General features: G+C 50.9%; 1 protein-coding gene across 2 annotated transcripts in view; it reads right to left on the bottom strand.

Annotated features, from left to right (window-relative positions):
* The window catches only part of PREX1 (phosphatidylinositol-3,4,5-trisphosphate dependent Rac exchange factor 1), a 181152-nt gene that overhangs the window by 64699 nt on the left and 92346 nt on the right, over window positions 1-24107 (bottom strand). For both annotated transcript variants that reach the window (XM_025001304.2, XM_025001303.2), the window contains 2 exons: window positions 20842-20943; window positions 4318-4479 (listed from right to left, as the gene is read on the bottom strand). In XM_025001304.2, coding sequence (XP_024857072.1) covers window positions 4318-4479; window positions 20842-20943 — 264 coding nt within the window. The remainder of the gene's footprint in view (window positions 1-4317; window positions 4480-20841; window positions 20944-24107) is intronic.

The raw sequence follows: 24107 nt of genomic DNA on the forward strand, positions 1-24107 counted from the left end.
GGAGTATTTACTCCGAACCAATAAAAAAAAAAAAAAAAAACACTGTTCTGAGCGCTTTGCATAATCCCCGAATCCTCAAGTGAGCCATGTGGTCTCCTGCCTCTATCCAAACTTATCAGATAAGGAAACTGAGGCAAAGGCACCCCTCCAAGCAGAGGGGGCGGGCCCATACGCTTACTTCCACACTCTTGTGACATACTCCCATTTCCTGGTGTTCAATAAAATGGATTTATGGATTACCTTATCTGGTTTTAACTAAACCAGTCCCACAACTAAAAAGGACAATTGGCTTATAGAGGATCAGGCCAAAAAAACCACAGATCAGAGATCAAACTAATGGTGCAACCCTGAGCACACAGCAAGAGAGTGGCCAAGACAAGATCAACCTCCTTCGGAAACAAGTCCCTTGCCAGCCATACTGCGAGAGAGAGGACAGCTATCTAATCAGATTGGCAAGAGGTCAAAGAGACTAGAAAGTATCAAGAAGAGAATCAAAAATCAGGACCGGCAACCACCTTTGTTCACTGTGAATGCCGCCCTAAGTCATCCAGTCCCCTGAGGCGCTAACTGCTGATGGCATGAAGTTACTGCAAGCAGCTTCATAGTTAAACATTATTTGTTCTAGCTGGAACATATTATTTTCCCAAGTCCACTCTGAGGATCAAACTTGAAAACCTTTCTACTATACAGAAAACGATGTCACATTTTCCTAAAATCATCTGTGTTCTATGCTTCACTTTATTGACAAAATGATACCAGGAGACAGCTTTAGAGATACTATTTCTGAAATGAGACAAGTAAAAGTCAAAGTGTGGTCGCTCAGTCGTGTCTGACTCTTTGTGACCCCAGGGACTACCGTCCACCAGGCTCCTCTGTCCATGAAATTCTCTAGGCAAGAATACTATAGGAGTGGATTCCCATTTCTTTCTCCAAGGAATCTTTCTGACCCAGGGATCGAACCTGGGTCTCCTGCATTGAGGGCAGATTCTTTACCAACTGAACCACAAGGGAAGCCCAAAATTAGACAAGTAGGGGGAAATGAGGCCAGGAGAATAAGACAGACTTGCTTAAGGCAGGATCATCTGTAAGTTAAAAGGCTGGACCCAAAGTCAAGAGCCTGCACCTCAGTTTTCTACTCTGTGAAATGGGGATAACAACAGCCCTCTCTTCCTGTGTTGGAGTAATGTGTCACATGTGCTCAATAATTGCCAGCAGCTCTTACTCTGGGTCACTTTATTTCCTACTGCACCCAGCAACACTGATCAAAATAAGCGCCATTCTCAAACTGCAGATTTTTCAGGGTCATAAGAGCCTCAAAGACCCTTAGTTCCTATTTCCCTAGGCATTTACCAGAAGGCATCTGGAAATCACTTCTGGTCTGGCTGCCAAACTGCTTGCTTAATGCTCCTCACAGGGGCCCACATGAGAAATTTTCTTTCTAGCTGGATGTCGAGAACTCTGTCTCCCAGAAGAATTGCCCAGCTTCTTCCTTTTTTTTTTTTTTTTTTTTGACAAATGAATGCTAAGTAGCTGATGTGTCCTGCTCTTTTTAACTTGGCTGCCAGGAAACTCAAAGCCCAAACAGACAGATACTTAAACATGTCCACTGTATATACACTTCAGGTCAGCATATTTGGTGAAAGTAGCCAAGTGACTGATTTCTGGCCAATGAGATGGGAAAGGAAGTCCCTCTGGGGCTTCTGGGAAAGGTTTTCCTCCACTAGGGAGGAGAACTGGGTCCCATCTCCTCCTGATTTGTGTCAGATGATACCTGGAGCTGCGCCACCATGGAACCACAAAGGGTCACAAGAAACCAAATCAGAGCTCTGGCATCATGAAGGTGAAACAAGATTCCTTAGAGGAAACACCCTAACTGACACAATTTTCAGTTGCAGGAACAGAAACCAAGCAAAGCATTTTAAGCAGAAAAAAATGAGGGCTTTCCTTACTCAATTCTTGGAGGGGCTAGAGCAGCCTAGAATTACAGCTGCCAGAAAACCAAGAACACTGCCCAACTGGCCCTCCAGGGGAGCCACTGCCCCTGCCCTAACTGGGGAAAGGGACAATCAGACCCCTGCCTGCCCGAGTTGGTGTGTGCATGCTCAGTCGCTTCGGTCGTGTCTGATTCTTAGCGACCCCATTGACTGTATAGCCCGCCAGGCTTCTCTGTCCATGGGAGTCTCCAGTTAAGAACACTGGAGTGGGGTGCCATGCCCTCCTCCAGGGGATCATCCCAACCCAGGGATCAAACCTGCGTCTCCAACACTGCAGGTCGATTCTTTACTGTCGAGCCAATGGGAAAGCCCGCCCAAGCTGGTACTCTCAGGAAATGCTGCCCAAGCTGCTGCTGCCAGGCCTCAGGTGATGTAGCCTTAACTATCAGCTACAAAGCCACCCTGTCCTGCCAGACAGATACCGCCAACAGCACAACAGAGCCCTTCCCCTTGACACCCAGAAGCTGGAAGCCGGGCGCTCTGCAAATGCGATCACAGAGAGCCAACATAACCACGACTGTGCTTTGCTGCAAGAGCAGAAGGGTGGCCTCTGTCCCAGCCCTGCCTTCCAAATCTCACGCAGCTGGATCTGATCTGTCCGACCCTATCCCATCTCAGGGAGTCTGAGAAATGCAATTATTTATTCTCCAGACTCAGCTGGGCAGGAAGGAGAGTGGGCACATGATAAACACTAATGCACAACCACCCACCTCCTTCCTGAACACAGGCCTCTCCCCTCTGGAGCCACACCCTCGACCTCCCAGCAACACAGTCTCATTTGCTGCTGCTGCTGCTGCTAAGTCGCTTCAGTCGTGTCCGACTCTGTGGGACCCCAGAGACGGCAGCCCACCAGACTTCCCCGTCCCTGGGATTCTCCAGGCAAGAACACTGGAGTGGGTTGCCATTTCCTTCTCCAGTGCATGAAAGTGAAAAGTGAAAGTGAAGTCGCTCAGTCGTGTCCGACTCTAGCGACCCCATGGACGGCAGCCCACCAGGCTCCTCCGTCCACGGGATTTTCCAGGCAAAAGTACTGGAGTGGGGTGCCATTGCCTTCTCCGACAGTCTAATTTAGGACTCCCCAACACAGGGAGAGTATTCCAGGAGGCGCAAGTGGTAAAGAATCTGCCTGCTAATGCAGGAAACACAAGAGGTGTGGGTTCAGTCCCTGGGTTGGGAAGGTTCCCTGGAGGAGGCAATGGCAACCCACTCCAATATACTTGACTGAAAAATTCCATGGACAGAGGAACCTGGCAGGCTGCAGTCCATGGGGTCACAAAGAGTCAAATACGACTGAGCGACAGAACACACACACACACACAAAACACAGGAAGATGAAGTGGAAATCCCAAACGAAGCAAGTGCCAGAAAATCCAAACGGTCTAAGGCCGATGATTCCGAGAAAAATCTATGTCCAAGACTTTCCCCTTTAGTCTCAATCTCCCATTCCAGCTGTACTTACTCAGATATTAACTTTTTTATTTATTCAGATTCTCCCATTTCCTTCTACAGATTTTCAGGAAGACTCTAATAACTTAAGGAAGCCACAACAGAAGAGATCAAGAATCTCATCCCCTAATAATCATGACCACAGTAACATCCATGTGCTTGTGCTAAGTTGCTTTCCGTCCTGTCTGACTCTTGACGACCCCCAGACCGCAGCCCACCAGGCTCCTCTGCCCACGGGACTCTCTAGGCAAGAATACTGGAATGGGTTGCCATGCCTTCCTCCAGGGTATTGTCCCCACCCAGAGACTGAACCCATGTCTCCTGCATCTTCTGCATTGCAGGCATATTCTTTACCACTGAGCCACCAGGGAAGCCCAGTAACAGCCATACCTACCATTCACTGAGTACCTACTATGTACAGGTATAGATAAACAAAGCATGGTTCAGAGAAGTTAAGACATTTGCCTAAAGCCACCATAAAGGAGTGTTGAAGCCAGAATTCTGTCCCGGAGTGAACCCTTAAACACTACCCTTGACCTTGGCATCGAAAGCTCAAAGGACAGCAGGCAGGTCAGGAAACGTGAAGGGGAGTGATTGGGGGTGGGGCAGGGAGAAAAACTAGAGGCTCCGATGGCTGATGCCACGCAAAATGGGGGCCCAGGGTTCCCAATTTTTTAAGAGAAACTTGAAATCTATACTTTTATGTGGACCTCCCTGAAAAATAATTAAACTTTTTTTTGCAAGCAACATGCAGGCCAAACAAAATATGCCACAGGCTAAAGCTGGTGCCCAGACGGCAGTGTGAACCCACAGCTGTGCACTCCCCCCAGCCCGGGTCTGTCTCCAGCCCAGAAGGTTCCTTCTGCCCCAGACACACCTCCCAGCCTTCAATGTGTGACTGCAGCTGCTCCAAAGCCTCGAGCTTCTCCATCTGCCGCTTGGTCTCATTGATGTTGGAGCAGACGGTCTTCATGGCCTGCAGGGCGCTCTGGACTGCGGGGTGGTCAGGGTGCTTGCCGGGGGTCCTCTTGGCCAGTTCCTAGGTTAGAGAAGAGGGCAGGGATGAGCGACATCAACCCAGAGGGCACCAAACGGCCTCTAGATCACCCAGGTCTGAGCCAAGTCCCAGCTCTGCTCTGGACAAACTGGGACCTGGAGCTAGGGAACCTCAGTCTTTCATTCACACATTCAATAAACGTCCCCTGAGCAGCTCCTCCAAAACAGGCAGCGTTCTGGGGGACACATCTGTTAATACACTAGAAAAATTCTTCATCTGGTGGATATTGCATGCGTGCATACTCAGTCGCTTCAGTCGTTTCGGACTCTTTGTGACCCTATGGACTGTAGCCCGCCAGGCTCCTCTGTCCATGGGATTCTCCAGGCAAGAATACTGGAATGGGTTGTCATGCCCTCCTCTGGGGATCTTCCCGACCCAAGGATCAAACTTGTGTCTCCTATGTCTCCTGCACTGCAGGAGGATTTTTTACCCACTGAGTCACCTGGGAAGCCCCTGGTGGATATTACATTCTAATAAAGAAGATGGGCTTAAAATAAAAATCAAGTATGTAACACAAGATTAGACAAATATTATGAAGACACATCAGAAGGGGCTACAAGGTCTTGGGCAAGGTGGTGTTCTTTCAGAAAGGGAGGGCAGGGAAGGTCCCTCCGAGGGGGTTGACATCTGAACAGAGAGTGTGGACAAAGCCAAGGAGGGACTCCTGCACAAATCTGGGGGAAGAGCATGCCTGGCAGCAGGAACAGCAACTGCAAAGGGGCAGAGTGGGAGCATGTGGGCTGTGAAAGGGAAACATCCCGGAGGCAGTGTGGCTGGAAGAGAGAAAACCAGAGAGAGGAGGAGAGCGAGTCAGAGGCAGAGTCTGGTAGATCACAGAGGAGGTCACAGACACTGCTCCTCCCCAGCCCCAGCTTTCTCATCTGTAAAATGGGTATAAAACGGAAACATCCCAGAGGCAGCGTGGCTGGAGGAGAGAAAACAAGAGAGAGAAGAAGGAGAGAGCGTCAGAGGCAGAGTCTGGTAGATCACAGAGGAGGGCACAGACACTGCCCCTCCCCAGCCCCCAGCTTTCTCATCTGTAAAATGGGTATAAAGAACACCATGGGGACTTCCCTGGCAGTCCAGCAGTTGAGCCTTCCAGGATATCGAACCCTCCAGGTACGGGTTCGATCCCTGGTCAGGGAGCTAAGATTCCACATGCCTCCTGGCCAACCCAGAACATAAACAACAGAAGTAATACTGTAACAAATTCAATAAAGAGTTTAAAAATTGTGCAAAAAAAAAAAAAAAATGGTCAAAAAAGAAAGAAAGAAATCTTAAAAAAAAAAAAAAAATAGAACTGCTGGCCTTCACGGGGACATGGAGAAAAGATGTGAAGAGGCCAGTCAGGAGCCTGAATCTGCCAGCCCCTCCCCGCCATTTCTCACTCTCCTCTCCCACCTTACCACAACACAGGCTGGGGCATTCCGGAGGACAGGTGGGCCTTAATCCAAGGGTTTCAGCCCCATAGGACGTGTGATAAGGAACTGAGACGCAGAGACTAGCCAGGCCTCGAGATACCAGAGGAGATTTTCAGGCCGCACCGCCTAACCGACTGGCACAGATAATTTTCTCTCATCAGCTGGCCTCAGCGTGCCCGAATGTTTCGCTATCTCTCCATCTCTCTATTCTCTCAAAAATCACAGATACGACGCTCTGGCCAGCTGGTTCCCAGCACAGCCACACGTGGGCTCCAGGGCTGTTTCCACCCCTGGGCCGCTGGGCGACCTTAGCCCAGATGCCCTCCACCCTGAGCTGCAGGTTTATCATCTGAAAACCTGTGATGCCACTTCCCTGCGGTCCAGGGGTTAAGACTCCGTGCTCCCAGTGCTGGGGGCCCAGCTTTGGGTCCTGGTCAGGGAACTAGATCCCACATGCCTCAACTAAGAGTTCGCAAGCTGCAACTAAAGACCTCATCTGCCACAACACAGATCGAAGATACCACGTGCCACGACAAAGGCTCGACACAGCTAAATAAATATATTTTAAAAAAAGAGAAAAGAAAACCAGCGACGAGAAGGAAGACGGTGACAAGGACTGCAGGCAGCAGCCAGTGCCTACTGAGCCTCGGCCCTGTGCCTGGGAGGTAGGTTCTGTTATCATCCCATTTAACAGACGAGGAGACAGAGGCTCAGCGGACACACCAAGGCCTCTGAGAAGTAAGAGGAAGAACCTGATCTGAACCTGGCTGTCTGCTTCTGCTCACAGTCATTTGCTTTGTTGTTCAGTCGCTCAGTCATACCCGACTCTTCGCAACCCCATGGACTGCAGCACGCCAGGCTCCCTGTCCTTCACCATCTCCTGGAGTTTGCTCAAACTCATGTCCATTGAGTCTATCATGAGTGAGTGAGTGAGTGAAGTCGCTCAGTCATGTCTGATTCTTCGCGAACCTATGGACTATACAGTCCATGGAATTCTCCAGGCCAGAACACTGGAGTGGGTAGCCTTTCCCAGCAATGGCACCCCACTCCAGTACTCTTGCCTGGAAAATCCCATGGATGGAGGAGCCTGGTGGGCTGCAGTCCATGGGGTCACGAAGAGTCGGACACGACTGAGCGACTTCACTTTCACTCTTCACTTTCATGCATTGGAGAAGGAAATGGCAACCCACTGCAGTGATCTTGCCTGGAGAATCCCAGGGATGGGGGAGCCTGGTGGGCTGCCGTCTATGGGGTCGCACAGAGTCGGACACGACTGAAGCAACTTAGCAGCAGACTTAGCAGCAGGGATTGAACCCAGGTCTCCTCATTGCAGGTGGATTCTTTACCAGCTGAGACACGGGGGCAGTCCAAGAATACTGGAGTGGGTACCCTATCCCTTCTCCAGGGAATCTTCCCGACCCAGGGCTTGAACCCAGGTCTCCCGCATTGCAGGTGGATTCTTTACCAGCTGAGCCACCAGGGAAGCCCATGCTGCTGCTAAGTCGCTTCAGTCGTGTCCGACTCTGTGCGACCCCATAGACGGCAGCCCACCAGGCTCCACCATCCCTGGGATTCTCCAGGCAAGAACACTGGAGTGGGTTGCCATTTCCTTCTCCAATGAAGGAAAGTGAAAAGTGAAAGGGAAGTCACTCAGTCGTGTCCGACTCTTCGCAACCCCATGGACTGCAGCCCACCAGGCTCCTCCATCCATGGGATTTTCCAGGCAAGAGTGCTGGAGTGGGGTGCCATTGCCTTCTCCAGGGAAGCCCATGGTGAGGGGTAAATCAGACACTGCGGGAAAAGCCACCCGGCTGGGAAAGGACAGCCTCGGTGAGCACTGCGTCTCCACTGGCCGGGATCGGGCCTGCCGCCACAGGACAGGACATGTGAGCTGAGCCCGCGAGCAGCAATGGGCCGGCCGGGTGTTGGGTGCGTACCCTGCGGAGCACCAGCTCCAAACACGACCCTCCTCTAGCCACGTTTATCTCTTCTCTGCCCAAACAGTAGCAGATCCTAACGGTGCCGAAGTCCAGACATTCTGTAACCTCAGACCCTGGGGGTTTTCTTGGGCCAGGGACGGGCCAGCGGGGAAGCAAAAGGGGGAGATGGAGCCCTCTTTCTGGAGGCAAGTGAGCTGGGAAAGCTGCTCCAGGGAAGACGGGGAGGGGAGGAGGAGGGGAGGAGGAGGGGAGGGAGGGGCCCAGACAACAGCCCCAAGTGGTGAAAGGGCTCATGATAAATCAGAGAAGGGGAAGGACAGTGTGGGCCGGAAAGGCTTCAAGGAGGAAGTGAGGCAGAGGCAGGCCGGTCACTGAGTATCGAGTGCTCTGCATTGGGTTGGCCAAAATGTTTGTTCGGGTTTTAATGGTGTGCAGGAAAACCCGAACAAACTTTTTGGCCAACCCTACACAGAGGACGTATTTCCATTGGTTCCCAAACTCAACAGAGACAGACTGAGCCCAAGACAGCCCTCCGGGAGCTCACGGTCAAAGGGAGAACAGTCCACAAGTTGAGCGTTAACCACTGACAGTAATAACAAGAGCTAACACTCGCGGAGGGTGTATGTTCTTGTCAGGCTCCCAGAACCTTCATATCAGCCCCATGAGATGGTTCCTGTTTTTACCCTCATTTGACACACGTAAGGACTGAAGCCCAGAGAGGTCAAGTCATCTGCCTGAGGTCACAAAGCAGACTGGGGCCTAACCAATCTGGCTCTGGGGTCAGTGCTCTGAACCGCTATACTGTTCTATAACCTTTCTGAGAGTTAAATAGGAGTACTTTCCTCCCTAATAAATATATAAGTTATATGATGGATAAGTGATAGGTGAGAAATGAGGACAGAGAGTGAGGGAGGTGCAATGGCCTGTCTCGAGGAGCTGGGCCTCCAGATGGAGACCTGGACGAAATGAGGGCATGGGCCATGCAAGAACATGTGGGAATGACACTCCAGGCAAGAGAGGAGCACAGGCAAAGGCCCTGAGGCAGCAAGAAACAGCAAGGAGGCCAGGGAGGCCACAGCAGAGTGAGAAAGAAGACGACGTGTGACGAGGTTGGAGGCAGGAGCTAAACCCAGATCAGGGGCGGTCGGGGGGTACTCTTCAGGTTCATCCCAAGAGCCTCAGAGAAGCAATGGGTGGAGGGGGGCGGGTACTAGCTGAGGCCTAACAACATCCCTTTTATTTAGCCTTTACAGAATCCCTCTGACTGCCAAGTGGAAGATGCACTGGCAAGAACATAAAATGAACATAAAAGCCAGAAGACTGGCTAATGGCCACTGGTCCAGGCGAGAGATGCTCAAGACATGAACCAGGAAACCCAGGGATCCTCCTCTGATGGGTTCCCTGAGGGGCTGCCAACAGCCAGTAGCTAGTGAAAATGAGAGAAAGGTTAGTTCCCTTTTCTGTCTGTCTGTCCTGCCTGAGATCAGTGCTGGGTAGAGAAGTGAAACTCAGCAGGGCCCTTCCGACCAGGCTGCTCGCTGGACCAAAATTGAAGGAAAAGTGTTAGTTTTGTTTTCTTTGCTCACAAGGGAGTGTGGGCTCCACTGTCCCCAGCTACAAACTCACGGCCTGTTCCTGCTCCCGGGCCTTTGCACTTGCTTTGCCCTTTACTTGCACTCTACCTCCAAACTGTAAGAAGTGGGACTGCGCTGGCATACAGACAGCTATAAGATCAATGGGAAAGAAATGAGAGCCCGGAAATAAACCCTTACACTTATGGCCAGTAAATGTTTAACAAAGTGCGAAGACAATTAAATGGGGAAAGAACAGTCTTTTCAACAAATGCTACTGGGAAAACTTTATCCACATACAAAAAAAATAAACTTGGACTCCTTCTCACACTGTACACAAAAATTAACTCAAAGTGGATCACAGATCTAAAAGAGTGAGCTGAAACTATAAAACTATTAGAAGAAAACATAGGTATAAATCTTCGTGACCTTGGGGTAGGCAATGCATTATTAGATATGACACCAGACGCATAGGCAACTAAAAGAAATTAGATTAACTGGACTTGAGCAAAGTTAAAAATATTGTGCTTCAAAGACTATAAAGAAAGAGAAAAAACAATCTACAGAATGTGTAAATTATTAATATATGTCTACAAGGGACTTGTTTTCATTATATACAAAAAACTCTTACAAATTAATAAAAAGACAAATAACTCAATTTTTTTTTTAAAAGCAAATAGTTTGAAGAAACATTTCTCAAAGACAATACACCAATGGCCAATAAACTCATGAAAAGATGCTCAGTATCATTAGTCATTACCAGAAATCCAAAACAAAACCACAGTGAGATAACACTTCACAGCCCCTAGAATGGCTATAATCGAAAAGACAATAACTAGTGTTCGTGAGGATAGAGAGAAATTAGAATCCTCATACATTGCAAGAAGAACTATAAAATGGTGCAGCAGCTTTGGGAAAGAGTTTTGCAATTGCCTAATGACAACTGGACCTAGCCATACCTCAAATCATGTATCCACATATGTTTCAGTTATGTGAGCCTTTTTTTTTTTTTTTTTTGGCCCCATCATGCAGCTTGCAGGATCTCAGTTCCCAGACCAGAGATCAAACCCAGCCCTGGCAGTGAAAGTGTGGAGTCCATTTTTTTTTTTTAATTAAAGCTGCTTGAGCTAGTTTTTCTATCCCTTGTATTTGAAAGAGTCCCTACTGCTTCATAATCCCAGAGAGACTGCAAGGATCCGGAATCCCAAAGATGTCCCAGTCAATCCCAGACAAGCATAAAGTATGGGTATCTTCAAAATTAATGGAAGCTTGAGCTGCACTAACAAAGGTCTTACGTGCAAAAGGAGGGAGGTGAAAAGGTTCCCTCCCAATTCAGAACTTAACACACTGTCTTAGTAAGCTACAACAGAGTCAAGTTCAAAATAGACAGACTACGGTGTTGAAAACCCTGACATCCACATCCAAGGTGGAACAGCTTCATGAACATACAGGGCTTGCTTGGCCCAGAGAAGAGTTTTTCTGGAAGCAACCCAAAAGCTGCTTGTTAAGCATCTTTGGGGCAGGGAGGGTGCGTGGAGAGGGTCTCCTAGGCAGCGTTAGTGGTAAAGAACCCGCCTGCCAACGCAGGAGATGTAAGAGACACAGGTTCGATCCCTGGGTTGGGAAGATCCCCTGGAGGAGGGCATGGTAACGCACTCCAGTAGCCTTGCCTGGAGAATCCCATGGACAGAGGAACCTGGCAAGCTACGGTCCATGCACAGAGTCAGACATGACTGAAGGGACTTAGCACATGCACACACACACACAAGCATCTTAGGAGAACTACATGACCAAGAAGAAGCCCTCTGCATCTGTAAGACCTCAGAGGGTTCAAGTGGGCTGAGTGTGCATATCTATAAAATGGGATCACAATCAGATCCAAAGGCTATGGCCAGGATCAAACAGATTGATGAATGTAAACGTGTTGGTGGTCGGTAAGGACATGATATTTATCATGGTTATTTCCATACTCATAATAGCTCTTACATTTATTATTATTCCTATGTAGTAATAATAACAGTGAAAGTTGTAGTCATAGTAGTAATCATAATAGCTAGCATTTGAGTATTTACTGAGTATGCCAAAAACTGTTCTAAACTTCAATTTCTTAAGTCATTTCATCCTCAAATCATCCCAATGAGGTGTGTTAATCACTCAGTCGTGTCCGACTCTTTTGCGACCCCATGGACGGTAGCCTGCCAGTCTCCTCTGTCCATGGAATTCTCCAGACAAGAATACTGGAGTGGGTTGCCATTCTCTTCCTCAGAGGATCTTCCCAACCCAGGGATGGAAGCCAGATCTCCTGCATCGAAGGCAGACTCTACTGTCTGAGCTACCAGACAAGCCCACGAGACAAAATCATGTTTATCTTCAGGCCACAGAGAAAGGGACTGAGGGACAGAGGGGCGAGGCCTCTTGCACAAGGTCACAGAGCCAGAAGGCAGGACCTGGTGGGCATCCAGCCCATCCACGGGCCCCTCCAGAAACAGGACCAAGCGGGAATGAACACTCCCAAAGCAGGCTCTCAGAACAAACATGCAACATCTGAGCAGCGTCAGGCCCTGGGGACTCCTTAGAAAAACTGAGGGCAGAGAAGGGAGGGGGTGTGCCACGGGCACCCAGCAAAGCAGCGGCAGAAGCCCCTCCAGGCCCAGGCCGGGTGACCTCTCCCCAGCATCCGTCCAGCCAGCCCCGTGTGGTTTCAGAAGCGGGGCCTGAGGTGAGGGCTTCCTGGAAGAGAGGATGTCAGAGCAGAGGAGTTGCCGCTTCCGCCAGGGGCCCCGTCACCCCCTCCCCTCCCGTCACATTTACCAAAAGGACGCCTGCTGGTGTCCACTTAGGGTGGCCACGTCGTGTCCCCAGAGGTGTGGGCACGGGGCCTCCAACTCCAGGCCAAACCGGGGCATCAAGGAAACGCGACTGCAGCCAACTCCTCCTTTCTGGCTCAGCCTGCTCAAGATTCAGAACACGGGGCCCAGAGGTGGAGGAAGAAAGGGGCGAGGAGGAGGCAGGGAGGAGACGGGCCCCCGTTTTCCCGTCCTCTCCCTCATCATGGAGTCCAAGAGAGGCCGCTCCAGGCCCGCTCCCAGGGCATGTTCGAGAACCTTCCATCTCCCAGCCGCAGCTCCCAGCTCAAGCACAGCATGGGAAAGCAGGGGATTCCCCGGTGGTTAGGACTCTGCACTTTCACTGCTGAGGCCGCGAGTTTCATCCCTGGGGGACCCGAGCCGACCCAACAAGCCCTGAGTCTTGGGACTTTACACGACACAGGAGGGAAAGACACACTCTCTTCTCCCCCGTGGCCACGCTAATCAGATGCAGGTCTGAGGCTGCTGGAGGCCAGTGCGGCCACCACGAGAAGGGAACCTCCCAGGAACAAGGCGGACACAGGAAAACCGAGCCAGGAGACGGGAAGAGCCTGACCATCACTGGAGCCCCTGGATACAGCCATGAGAAGACAGATCCATAAAATCACGGTGTGAAAACAGCTGGATCTGTCACTGGAAGAAGGGGCAATATCCACCACTCACTGTGATGTGGGCTTGATGGAGGCTCCAGAGGAGACACGAGAGGTGAAAGGCATGCTGTCCCCTCTACAAAGAGAAAACAGCAGCCTGGAGTGTGGGATGGTCACCAGTGGGGACTGGATCCCATGGAGAACCCCCACTTTCTGTGGACACTTCAGCCGGCTCCAGGAAGGGCTGATCTTGCACCCGACTGGGGCTCTGTCCACAGACCTCCACCTGAGGCACCCACATCGAAAGCTCAGCAAGCCAAGCTCTGATCTCTATTATTAAGACTTTTCCTGTATTTCAGTTCTGGGTCCTTACATGCCCTATCCAGGGCAACAGCAGGACTGAAATGAAGGGGCATTGACAAGACCCACCACCCCTTGCAAGAAAAAGAAAACAAGAAACAAAGAAACATGTGGAAGTCCAAGAAAACCCAGAACCAAAAAAGCTGTCTGGCACAAAACAACAAAAACTCCATGTGCGGCAACTGGATGAAATATATTTCACGCCAAGCGTTCCCGATGTTAACAGTTCCAGCCCCTGCTGCATGTTCGTAAACTGTAGCCCCTGGGATGAGGAATTAATGGGAGAAAAGAAATAATGCACATGGGTCTTTTAAACTCCTTCCTTCCACTTGGGCAGAGAGCAGAGAAGACAGCAAGGAAGGGCTCGGGTCTGGGAGTTCCCATTCTGGCTCTGACCAGGATATGCTGTGTGACCTTGGGCAAGTCGCCTCCCCTTTCTGAGCCTTGGTCTCCTGGCTGCATAGGGCAGGACTGTATCAGAGCCTAGGTCACCATCCTGCCCCGGCAGGCCAAATGCTGTTGCCAGGCTCTCTCAGCAAAGCCGAAGTTCCGGTCACCACGGGTCTGCGTTTTCAATGGACAACAAAAATTGGCTGACCTCAGTAGTGACCACCCCCTTAGATGGGACCATGCCCATTTTACAGATCAGGTAATGGGGGCACAGAGAGATCCAGCAACTTACCCTCAGTCACACAGCTAAGAAGAGGTGGAGCTAGATTTCCAAACTCAAATTCTCTTCTTGTTTTAAATATTTATCTCTTTTTGGCTGCATCCAGCCTTCGTTGCACACGGGCTCCAGAGCGTGTGGGCTCTGTAGTTTGCAGCACGCAGGCTCTCTAGTTGAGGCACCCAGGCTTAGTTGCCCTATGGTGTGTGGAATCTTAGTTCTTGAACCAGGGATCGAACCTATGACCCCTGCATCAGAAGGCATATTCTTAACCACAGAACCACCAGGGAAGTCCCCAGACTCAGACCCTTAACCACTATGTAGAGTGTGGCAGAAAGCAGGACTCGGGCAGCACTCCCAGGAAGAGTGATCTGGGAGGATCCCTAGCAAGATCAAGAATCAGCTTGGCTTTGAAAGGAGTGGGTAAGAGCAGGTGTCCCACCCAGAGGGAGTCAAGTGGCCCCAGGCTATCGTTGTGCAGCACACCGGAAAGAGCTGGTGCGGCCGGAGGTGCTGAAGCATCTGTGGGCAAGGTGTCGGTGCTCAGCCCACGAGGCAAGACGCAGGGTGGGCACTGCGGTTCGGGGAGCTGGGGCAACGGGGGCCACAGTAAAGAGACCTGTGACTTCCTGTGTCTCCTTGGCAAGTTGGTGACAACGCCAGAACCCCAGCAGATGAGGAACTCGTTTCATAACCTCAGGGTCAGAGAAGAATTCCACAGAGATACCCGAGGTAGCCAGAATGGAGAGAGAGAACTCTGGCAAATCGATACAAAAGGGAACTATCCAATAGAAAATGGGCAAATGATGTGACAAGGCGGCTGTCATTAAAGGCACCCATCTCCCCCACCACCGCCCTGGTCCAGGACCACTCACGTCAGCGCACCGGCCCCCCACCTCCACCTTCATCACCCCATTGTCCATTCTCCGTACGCAGCCTGAGGGATCCCACAAGAACTAAGATCCTGTCTCTCCTCTGCTCAAAACCTTCCCATGCTGCCCACCTCACTCAGAGCAGACAAGACCCCACAAGGCCCCGCGTAACCCGGGCCCATCACCTCGCTAACCTCACTCCCCAACTCTCCCCCTCAAGTCCTCCCCTCTGCTCACACAGGCCTCCTAGCTGTTCCTCAGATGCACTCCTGCCTCAGGGCCTTTGCACTGGCTCCTCTCTCTGAAAGACTCTTCCCCCAGGTGCCTGTATCGCCCCCTCCCTCACCTCCTTGAGGTCTTTGCACAAATGTCACTTTCTCCCTCTAACACTCCTGGACCTTACTAATCCCCACTGCAATCATTCCATCTAAACACACATATACATAAATGATTGGTAAATGAATGAACATCACATCATGTATGGACGTGAGAGTTGGACTATAAAGAAAGCTGAGCACTGAAGAATTGATACTTTTGAACTGTGGTGTTGGAGAAGACTCTTGAGAGTCTCTGTGGACTGCAAGGAGATCCAACCAGTCCATCCTAAAGGAAATCAGTCCTGAATGTTCATTGGAAGGACTGGTGCTGAAGCTGAAACTCCAATACTTTGGCCACCTGATGCGAAGAGTTGACCCATTGGAAAAGACCCTGATGTTGGGAAAGATTGGAAGGCAGGAGGAGAAGGGGATGACAGAGGATGAGATGGTTGGATGGCATCACCGACTCAGTGGACATTAGTTTGAGTAAACTCCTGGAGTTGGTGATGGACAGGGAAGCCTGGCGTGCTGCAGTCCATGGGGTCACAAAGAGTCAGACACAACTGAGTGACTAAACTGACCGAACTGAAATGAATGAACAGCTCCAAAACCCAGGGACACTGCAGCACCAACTGTGGCTTCCTGGAGGTAAGGGAAGACAGGAGGGATTTGCTAAGAAAGTTCCGTCTTCACCGTGTGATTCACTGTGTTTGGTGTTGTCTTCTCCCCTCCCCCACCTCCCCCCCAACAAAAAGTTTTCTCCTGTGCCACCTAAAACACTTTGGCAAGCTGCAAGTGGTACACGGCCCACGCTCTGAGAAACACATCCCTCCCAGGTCATCCCCCAGCACCAAGAACTGATGCCAACACCGCCTTAAAGATAGACCACGGACCATCCCCAGGGCCACCCCACCCCTGACAGCCAAGCAAACAGAGGTGACAACCGAATGGCGAGGTCCTCAGCTGTGTGTTGGTGACAGCTCCGTCACCCACTGGCAGGCGTGGGAGGTGCAGAAGACACCAGAGTCGGTGCAGGACCCCAAGGCTCTACCTTGAGCAGAGACTCTGAGCAGCATTCCTGGCCCGACAGCCCTGCAGCAGTGGTCCCCAAAGATGGCTCCCTGTTTGGGCCCAAGATGTCTGATCAGACCACTTACGGAGGTGAGGACAAGGGGGCAGGTAGGAAGGGAGACAGGTCTGGAGGAAGGGGAGAGTCCAGCCTTTGGTTTTAGCCGTGCTAGGCAGAAGATGCCTGTGAGACATTCAGGTGGAGAAGCCAGTGGCAAAACGAACAAGCCCACAGTTTAGGCGAGAGGTGCAGGCTGGAAGTCATCAGACAGAGACAGGGGTCTAAAGCCGTGGGAATGTCCACCTCAAAACTTCTACTGGATGTGCACAGCAGCATTATTCACAAAAGCCAGAAAGTGGACACAATGCAAGCGCCCATCAACTGATGCACGGATACACAGAACACGGTATCCCCACACAAGGGAATATCATTCTGTCATAAAAAGGAATAAAGATGTGATGGACACGACGACGTGGATGAGCCTTGGAAACACTCTGCTAAGTGAAAGGAGCTGGACACGAGAGAAACTACATATTATATGACTGCACTCACGTGAAATGTCCAGAGTGGGCAAAATCGCAGGAGCAGAAAGTCAATGAGCGCGCTTGCTGGGGGCCGGGGGGGGCGGAAGGGAAAGGGAAGTGGCTGCTCATGGATCCAGAGTTTCTCTCGGGAGTGATGAAAATGTTCTAAAATTACTGTGCTGGTGATGGCTGCACAGCTGTTGAATGTCCTTTAAGAAGGAGGGGCACAGAACGGTCGAGGCTACTGCAGACACAGGTGTAGATGGAGAAAAGCCCGTGGACAGAGGCTAGGGACCCACCTACACTTGGAGGCCTAGAAGGCGAGGAAGCAGCAAAGGAGACTGAGAGGGAGGGGTCAGAGAGGCAGGAGGCAAAGCGAAGAGGGGACTGGAGGGGCAGCTGTCCCCTTGGCACAGATGGGCACCCTCACTTTGCCCCTGCTGGGCTCAACCTCGCTTCTACTACAGACGTGGGTCCAGTCCCAGACGGAGAGCTCCGAGCGGCAGGCCCTGGGTCTGTCTTGCTTGTGACCGCGGTCCTGAGCTGCGACAAGAGCTGGTGCGCAGCGGGCAACATAAGACACACACGTCATCCAGCGACACCTACAAGGGTCAGTGTCAGTGGGTCTCCCCTCGGGCACCTGCCATCTGAGCCCCGGGGGCATCACCCCAAGCCTGAATCATTTTCCTGGAGATGTTGATGGAAAACTCAACAAAGCCTGAAAATGCCAACAGTCTATCCCGGGCCTGGGCTGCAGGCTGAAATAGAATGTTCCGGCTATTCTTAGGCAACATTCAAGTTCAGCTTTTTGGGGCAGTTCCCAAAAGAGGCTTTCATTCTTGCTTCTTCCCCCTTCCCACCCAGGCTCCTCAACCCTGTTCGCCTCCTCAATTCAAAGTCCAGCTCAAACAAGGGGGCTCAGACAGAAGGCCACAGGGACAGCTGCGAGGGCGTCAGAGTCGGAGGGGGCAGGGGCAGGACAGAGGGTTGGGGCTCAGCTGCCCCACGCTCGTGGGATCATCTTTGGAAATCTGCTGGAAAATGTGACAGGACGGAGGAACTCAGGAGGGGTTCGAAGAGTTCCCGTCCATCCCAGCTGTTTTCTGATGCAAACATTCCAGCTGCGGGTGCCAAAGGCCAGGACACTCTGAGCAATTGTGCCGGGCGAGGAGCATGGCATGGCCCCACAGGAATCTCGGGCCCTGCTGGCTGGCCCCCAGTGTTCTCTGAGCCCCAGATAAACACAGCTGGAGATGGAGGAAACAGGGAGTGTAAACAGCCATTTGGTCTGGAGGGAAACCCACAGCCCTGCTTCCTCACTGTTTCCTGTGGGCAGTTAATCCTGCATCAGTTGCCATTGGGTTCTGTCTCTCTTTCTGCTCAGGGAAACCAGAGCCCAGCATCTCCACCAGACTGCAGCCCCTGGGGCTGAGCAGATCCCAGACACACCTGGACTTCACATCACGAGCTTAGAGGTCATGGGGAGACACAGGTCCAGCAACGCCCCCCCACCCCAGCTTGTTAAAAGACGGAAACTGCCTCTCCAAGTGGCCACTGGGATCCTAGACTTTCCCAAGATCCAGAAACCAAAACATTAATACCTAGGGAACCTTGGCTGGGGACTGGGGCCATAGCTGGTGATGCTTCTAATGGGTCATATTAGAAATCCATTTGAAATTCATAGGATTTTAAATCCAGGAAAGAAGGGGCAGACCAGCCACTGAGCCACAAAACACAAGGCTACCAACCTTCCCCAGACCCCGCCTAAGGAACTGAGAAGGTCAGCACTCCTGACACACCAGCACTTGGGCAGTTTAGACTCTCCAAAGTGCTTCTCTATAGGCCTGTAGCCTGACAGTTAGGAGGCAGAACTCTAGACTCGGACTGCCCGGGTTCCAACCCTGGCCCCTGCTGCTTATCTAATGTGTGGCCTTAAACGGGCCACTTCCTTTCTCTGCCTCTGGGCCTCATCTCAAAAATGAGGCTTATCCCAGTGCCTACCTCACTGAGTTAAGAATTAAGTAAATAAATGTTTGATCAAGATATCAACCCTACCCGTACACTATTAATACAAACACTGCTACAGATGGCAAACTGAGGCACGGGGAAGCCCCAAGGTTACGCAGCCAGTAAACGGCAGAGCCAGGATTCAAACCCAGACAGCCTGAGACTGAAGTTCCTGGCTCTCATCCAGGGGTCAGCAAATTTTCTCTATAAAGGGCCAGATTGTAAATATTTTAGGCTTTGCTGGCCACATCCGATCTCTGTCACAAATTCTTCTTTGTTTGTCTTGGGGGCTTTTTTAACAACCTTTAAAAAAAATGCAAACACCATTCTTAGCCCGCGGATTGTACAAAAACAGCCCGTGAGCTGGATTTTGGCTCACAGGCCACAGTTTTGCCAGGCCCTGCCCTAAACCACTGCAGAACGCTAACTCTTGGACACGGCAACTGATTCAAGTTTGGGAAACACACCAAAGCCATCAAACGAAGCCCATCTGCCAGTCCACTGCAGTCTACAGGTTACCAGTTTACAAGTTCCACCTGGAGCTTCTTCAGCACCAAGGTGAAGAGGTGAGCCTCCTATGGCATTCCCAACATCTGTTTGGGGATCAAAGCAGCTGCAACAACTGTAGACGATTCTTTCAGATCCCTGGGTCAGGCAAACAGCAGCAGGCAAGAGGAAGCACAGGGAGAGCTGGGTCCCACCACCCACAGCTATACACGTTAAAGGTCTGTGTGCACAAGCAGGGTGGACAGCCCTCGAAAGGGTCTGGTCCAACTGAGAGGCTCAAGGGTCACCCATTGCCTCCAGCAGAAAGGTATGTTCAAGAATACCCTAGTATCGGGCTGGCCAAAAATTCATTTGGATTTTTCCATTATATATCATGGAAAAACCTGAACAAATTTTTTGGCCACCTCAGGACGTTCCCCCCTCCCCTCTCCCTTTCAGCTCATGGAGCAAAGATGCGTGTGGCCCCAGAGAGCAGGTGCGTGAATGAGGCACCACCAGCCAACTTAATCCACCAGCAGGGGCCCCAGAGAACAGCTGTCAGACGCAATGCCTTCGGGATGGAGCCAGGGCAGGCCCAGGCCAACAGCCACCATGTCTAAGGGCTGAAAACCCTGGGCTGAAAGCTTTGGATGGTGGCAGAGCCATGCACCCAGCTAGGGATCTGCCCAGAAGCCAACTCCGAAGCTGATAATCAAGGCTTCTCAGGCCTCCACACAAGCAGCACCCCTTCCCCTGGCCTGCCTGACCAAGACTCAGTCAAATGTGGTGGGCAAGGAAGGAGACAGACGATGCGTGGATGGCTCTGGTTCGCCCACCCAGCATCTCCCTGCCCCAACCCCTCATCCACAAAGAACCCAGACTTTGGGGAGGGGCTCCCTCTCTCTCCATCACTGGACTTCCGGCCTGTGCGATCCAGGGATTGGTTGGAGCACACGACACAGGTCTGTGCCAATCAGAGCTCACTTGCTCAGGGTGAATGGTTCAGGGGTGGAGCACCTGACTGTGGTCTCAGCCAATCAGAACATGACACTGCCCTGCTCACTGTCATTGGACCATATCTCAGCCAATCAGAGTTCATCATGATTGGGTCAGGGGTCCCAAGTCCAGGTGTGCAAGTCCAGGCAAATGAGAGGTGGATAAATAGCACAAGCAAACAAAAATTGTAATTGGTTCAAATGCAAGGACCATGACTCTGGCCCAAGGCATTCCTAATGTCGCATTCTCCTGGCCACAGATGGCTAAACCCTGAACGACTCTCAAGACTTTTGTCAGAACTGCTGGAAATGAGGCTCTCTCTTCCCCATTGTCTTTGAACTTGATTTGGGTGCAAGGCTGCAGCAAATACAGCCACTTGTTACCATGCTGAAAAGAAAGCTGAAAGGTGGGAAGCGGAACTGAACCAGAAAGAAAGTGGCAGGGCCCTGGCTTGGATGCAGCCTGGCCCCAAACCAACACTGTCCCGAGGCTTCTCAGCTACCTAAACCAGCAAGCTTTATTTTTTGCTTAAGCCAGACAGAGCTGAATTTTCTGTCGGTTCAAAATCAGGGAAAGACACTACATTGTAAAGCAACTATACTCCAGTAGAATTTTTTTTTTTTTAAATCAGCAGAAGGAATAGGGGGAACAACTCACCTTGAGGAGGAGGGGGTATTTGCAGATCCTCTGAATAGGAGACAACAGGTAGCCCTCCAGAGGGATGTCCGTGGTCTTCCGGCCTCCGAGAAGCATGCAGCTCTGCAAAGGGACAGGAGACCTTCGTCAGAACTCGCCAAGGACAGCCAAGGAGTCTGGTCACCCTCAAATAATCGTGGGAACCACTTGCAAAACGGAGCTATATGCAACACTTTGGAAGCAACTTAAGAACACCGAGAACAGGAAGAAATTTGTAAGGTCTACAGTCCAGCACAAACCCTAGATCAGAAGTTGACAAATGACAGCCCAGGGGCCAAATCCTGTTTTGGCAATTACATTTTTTATTGGAACATAGCCATACTCATTTGTTTGCATACTGTCCATGACTGCATCCGAGCTATAATGGCAGAGCTGAGTAACTGTAACAGAGACCTTATAATTGCTAAACCCAAAATATTTACTCTCTGGCCTTTTACAGAAAAGTCCGCCAACCCCTGATCTACAGAAACTCACACACACGCACCAGGACACAGGAACATGGACGCTCAAAACTGCCTTGTTTGTAATGGCAAACAGTGGAAAGCAACCTGAAAAATGTCTGCAGCTTTCTACAATGGTACACTACGCACTCGTGGAAATGGGAGAACTAAACTCTCTATAGCAATAAGGATGAACCTCAAAAACACGCTCTTCAGCAAAAAAAGGAAACAAAAGAGTATGTATGGTGTGAACTCATTTATATAAAGCTTCGAATGACACACAAAACAAAACCAGACATTCTTTACAGAGAATCTACAGGTACGAAAGCAGAAAGCCACACATGGGAAAGAAACGCACCAAGTCACATGTCTGCTACGGTCTCTCACCACACCCCTCACCGTCCCTAATGAGGGGCTGTCCCTGGCCAAGTCACAGTTCCTAGTCCAGTCGCTAGGGCTCACCATGGCCCAGTGAATGAATGAATGAACGAATGAGTGAATGAACAAACTGCCAGCACATCCAGCAATGAAGGGGCCTCAGCCTTCCTCCTCAACAGTGTGCTAGCAGCCTGGAAATGGAACTGGACTCCTGGGAAAAGGGACTCCCATCCTATCAAGCATTCATTCATTCTACAAATACACAATGTGTACTTACTATTCGCTGGACACGGTTCAAGCACTGGGGAACTGCTCAAGAAAGCAGACAAATTCCCTGCTTACAGTCAAGGGCGAATAAGACTAGAGAACGTTTACCATGCGCTTACCATGCTTAAGGTTCTGCGCCTTAGCTTCACCCACAAGTAAAGTTTATGCTCACAGCCCTAGAATGAACCAGATCCCCATTCCAGATGGCCAAACTGGCACTCAAGAGCCGGAAGCACTGGCCCAAGTCTCAGACCTGTGTCCACTGCCTCTCGGGGACCTTTGCAGACACTCTCCTTGGAGAAGCAGAGTCGCAGGGACCCTAGGGCCCGGCTCTGGCAGGAAGCCGCATGGCTCCCAGCCCCACATCTACGCCTGGCACAGACAGGGGATCGGGGCTGCAGCAGCTGGGATATGCCAGGCCCCACACCGTTCACACTCGGGCCTTTGTCCTCCGAGCCAGCGCTCCCCACAGGCTGCCCTGGTGATGTCAGCTCTGGGCAGAGAGAGGGAGACTGGGAGTGGGGGCTGCTTTCCAGACGCCCCCAGGGCTTGGCGGGAGAAAGGCCTGGCTCTTTGTTCAGGATCAAGAAGTTTTCACAGGACTGTCACAGCCACCACCTCCTCTTCACCCCAAACATCCTAGATTATTGTTTCACTTTATTTTCATAAAAATTAAAAAAACAGCAAGCACACACAGAGCTATTCACTATTCTAATAAGATTATGCCCCGGGCAGTATGGGAAGAACTTTTGAGAATCCTCTCTTTAAACCATCCTAATCCACAGAACTGACCCAGGTAACGTGTCATCCTCGCCCGCTTCCCAGCCTTCTAATGGCAGCCATGCCTGGCGTGGTCCTGGGTCCTCCCTTCCACCCACGCTTATCCCCACCTTACCTCATCCAGACCCATCACTCTCACCTCTTTAACCATCCTTTATGAAGAAACACTCAGCTTTCTATCTCCAGCCTGGCCCCTCGGTTCCCTACACCCCAGACTCAAATCTCTGATTCTGGCCCAAATTCCCACCTGGAAATCTAACAGGCATCGTAAAACCTCATATACATCCAAAAGGAAATTCTTTTCTCTTTACCTCTCATCCTGGCTCCTACCCAGCCTTCACCATTTCAGGAAATCATATCTCCACTCTTCCAGCTGTTTGGGCTCCAAACCCAGGAGTCATCTTTGATTCCTCTTGTTCATTAATACACCAATGCCAAGCACACAGCAAGTGCTGTCAGCTGGACAATCAGACTCTACACGAATCCAACTACCTCTCAAACTCAAAGTTTTTTTTAAAGAGCGTTAAAACTTCCTGATGGCCAATATTACTTATATATCTTGGTGATATATAGTGTATTAATGTATAATATGGGCTTCCCAGGTGGCTTAGTAGTGAAGAATCTGCCTGCCAATGCTGGAGACGCAGGAGATGTGGGTTCAATCCCTGGGTAGGGAGGATTCCCTGGAGATGGAAATGGCAACCCACTCCAGTATTCTTGCCTGGAATATTCCACAGACAGAGGAGCCTGGCAGGCTACAGTCCATAGGGTCACAAAGTCGGATATGACTGGGTGACGGAGCCCTCAAACCACTACCACTCCATCTTCCCCACTGTCATCTCTTGCCTGGATGTTGCAGCGGCCCTCGAAGGGGGTTGAATCATGTCCCCCCAAGTGCCCTGCCCACCTGGAATCTCAAAATGTGAACTTCTTTTGAAATAAGGTCTTCACAGATATAATTAGTTAAATAAAGATGAGGTCATTCTCATTCTGGATTAGGGTGGGCCTGAAATCAACTAGCTCCGTGCCCTTAAAAGAAGAGGACAGGACACAGAGACAGCAGCCAAGTGAAGAGGGAGCCAGAGACTGAAGGTCTGGTTCACAAGGCAGAAACATGTGAGGCCACCAGAAGCTAGAAGAGCAAAGGCGAGGTCCTTCCCGGAGGCCTTCGAACGGAGCAGAGCCCTGCTGACACCGTGATTTGAGACTTCGGGCTGCAGAAGTGTGAGAGAATCATTTTGTTTTTTAAGCCACCCAGCTTGTGATCATTGTAACAGCAGCCCTGGGAAACCCACGCAAGCCCCCAGCCTGGTCTCCTCCTAGCTCCACCATCACAGGGCCAAGGAGAGCTGTTCAAAATGC

The sequence above is a fragment of the Bos taurus genome, chromosome 13 (assembly GCF_002263795.3).
Source record: "Bos taurus isolate L1 Dominette 01449 registration number 42190680 breed Hereford chromosome 13, ARS-UCD2.0, whole genome shotgun sequence".
Classification (NCBI taxonomy): domain Eukaryota; kingdom Metazoa; phylum Chordata; class Mammalia; order Artiodactyla; family Bovidae; genus Bos; species Bos taurus.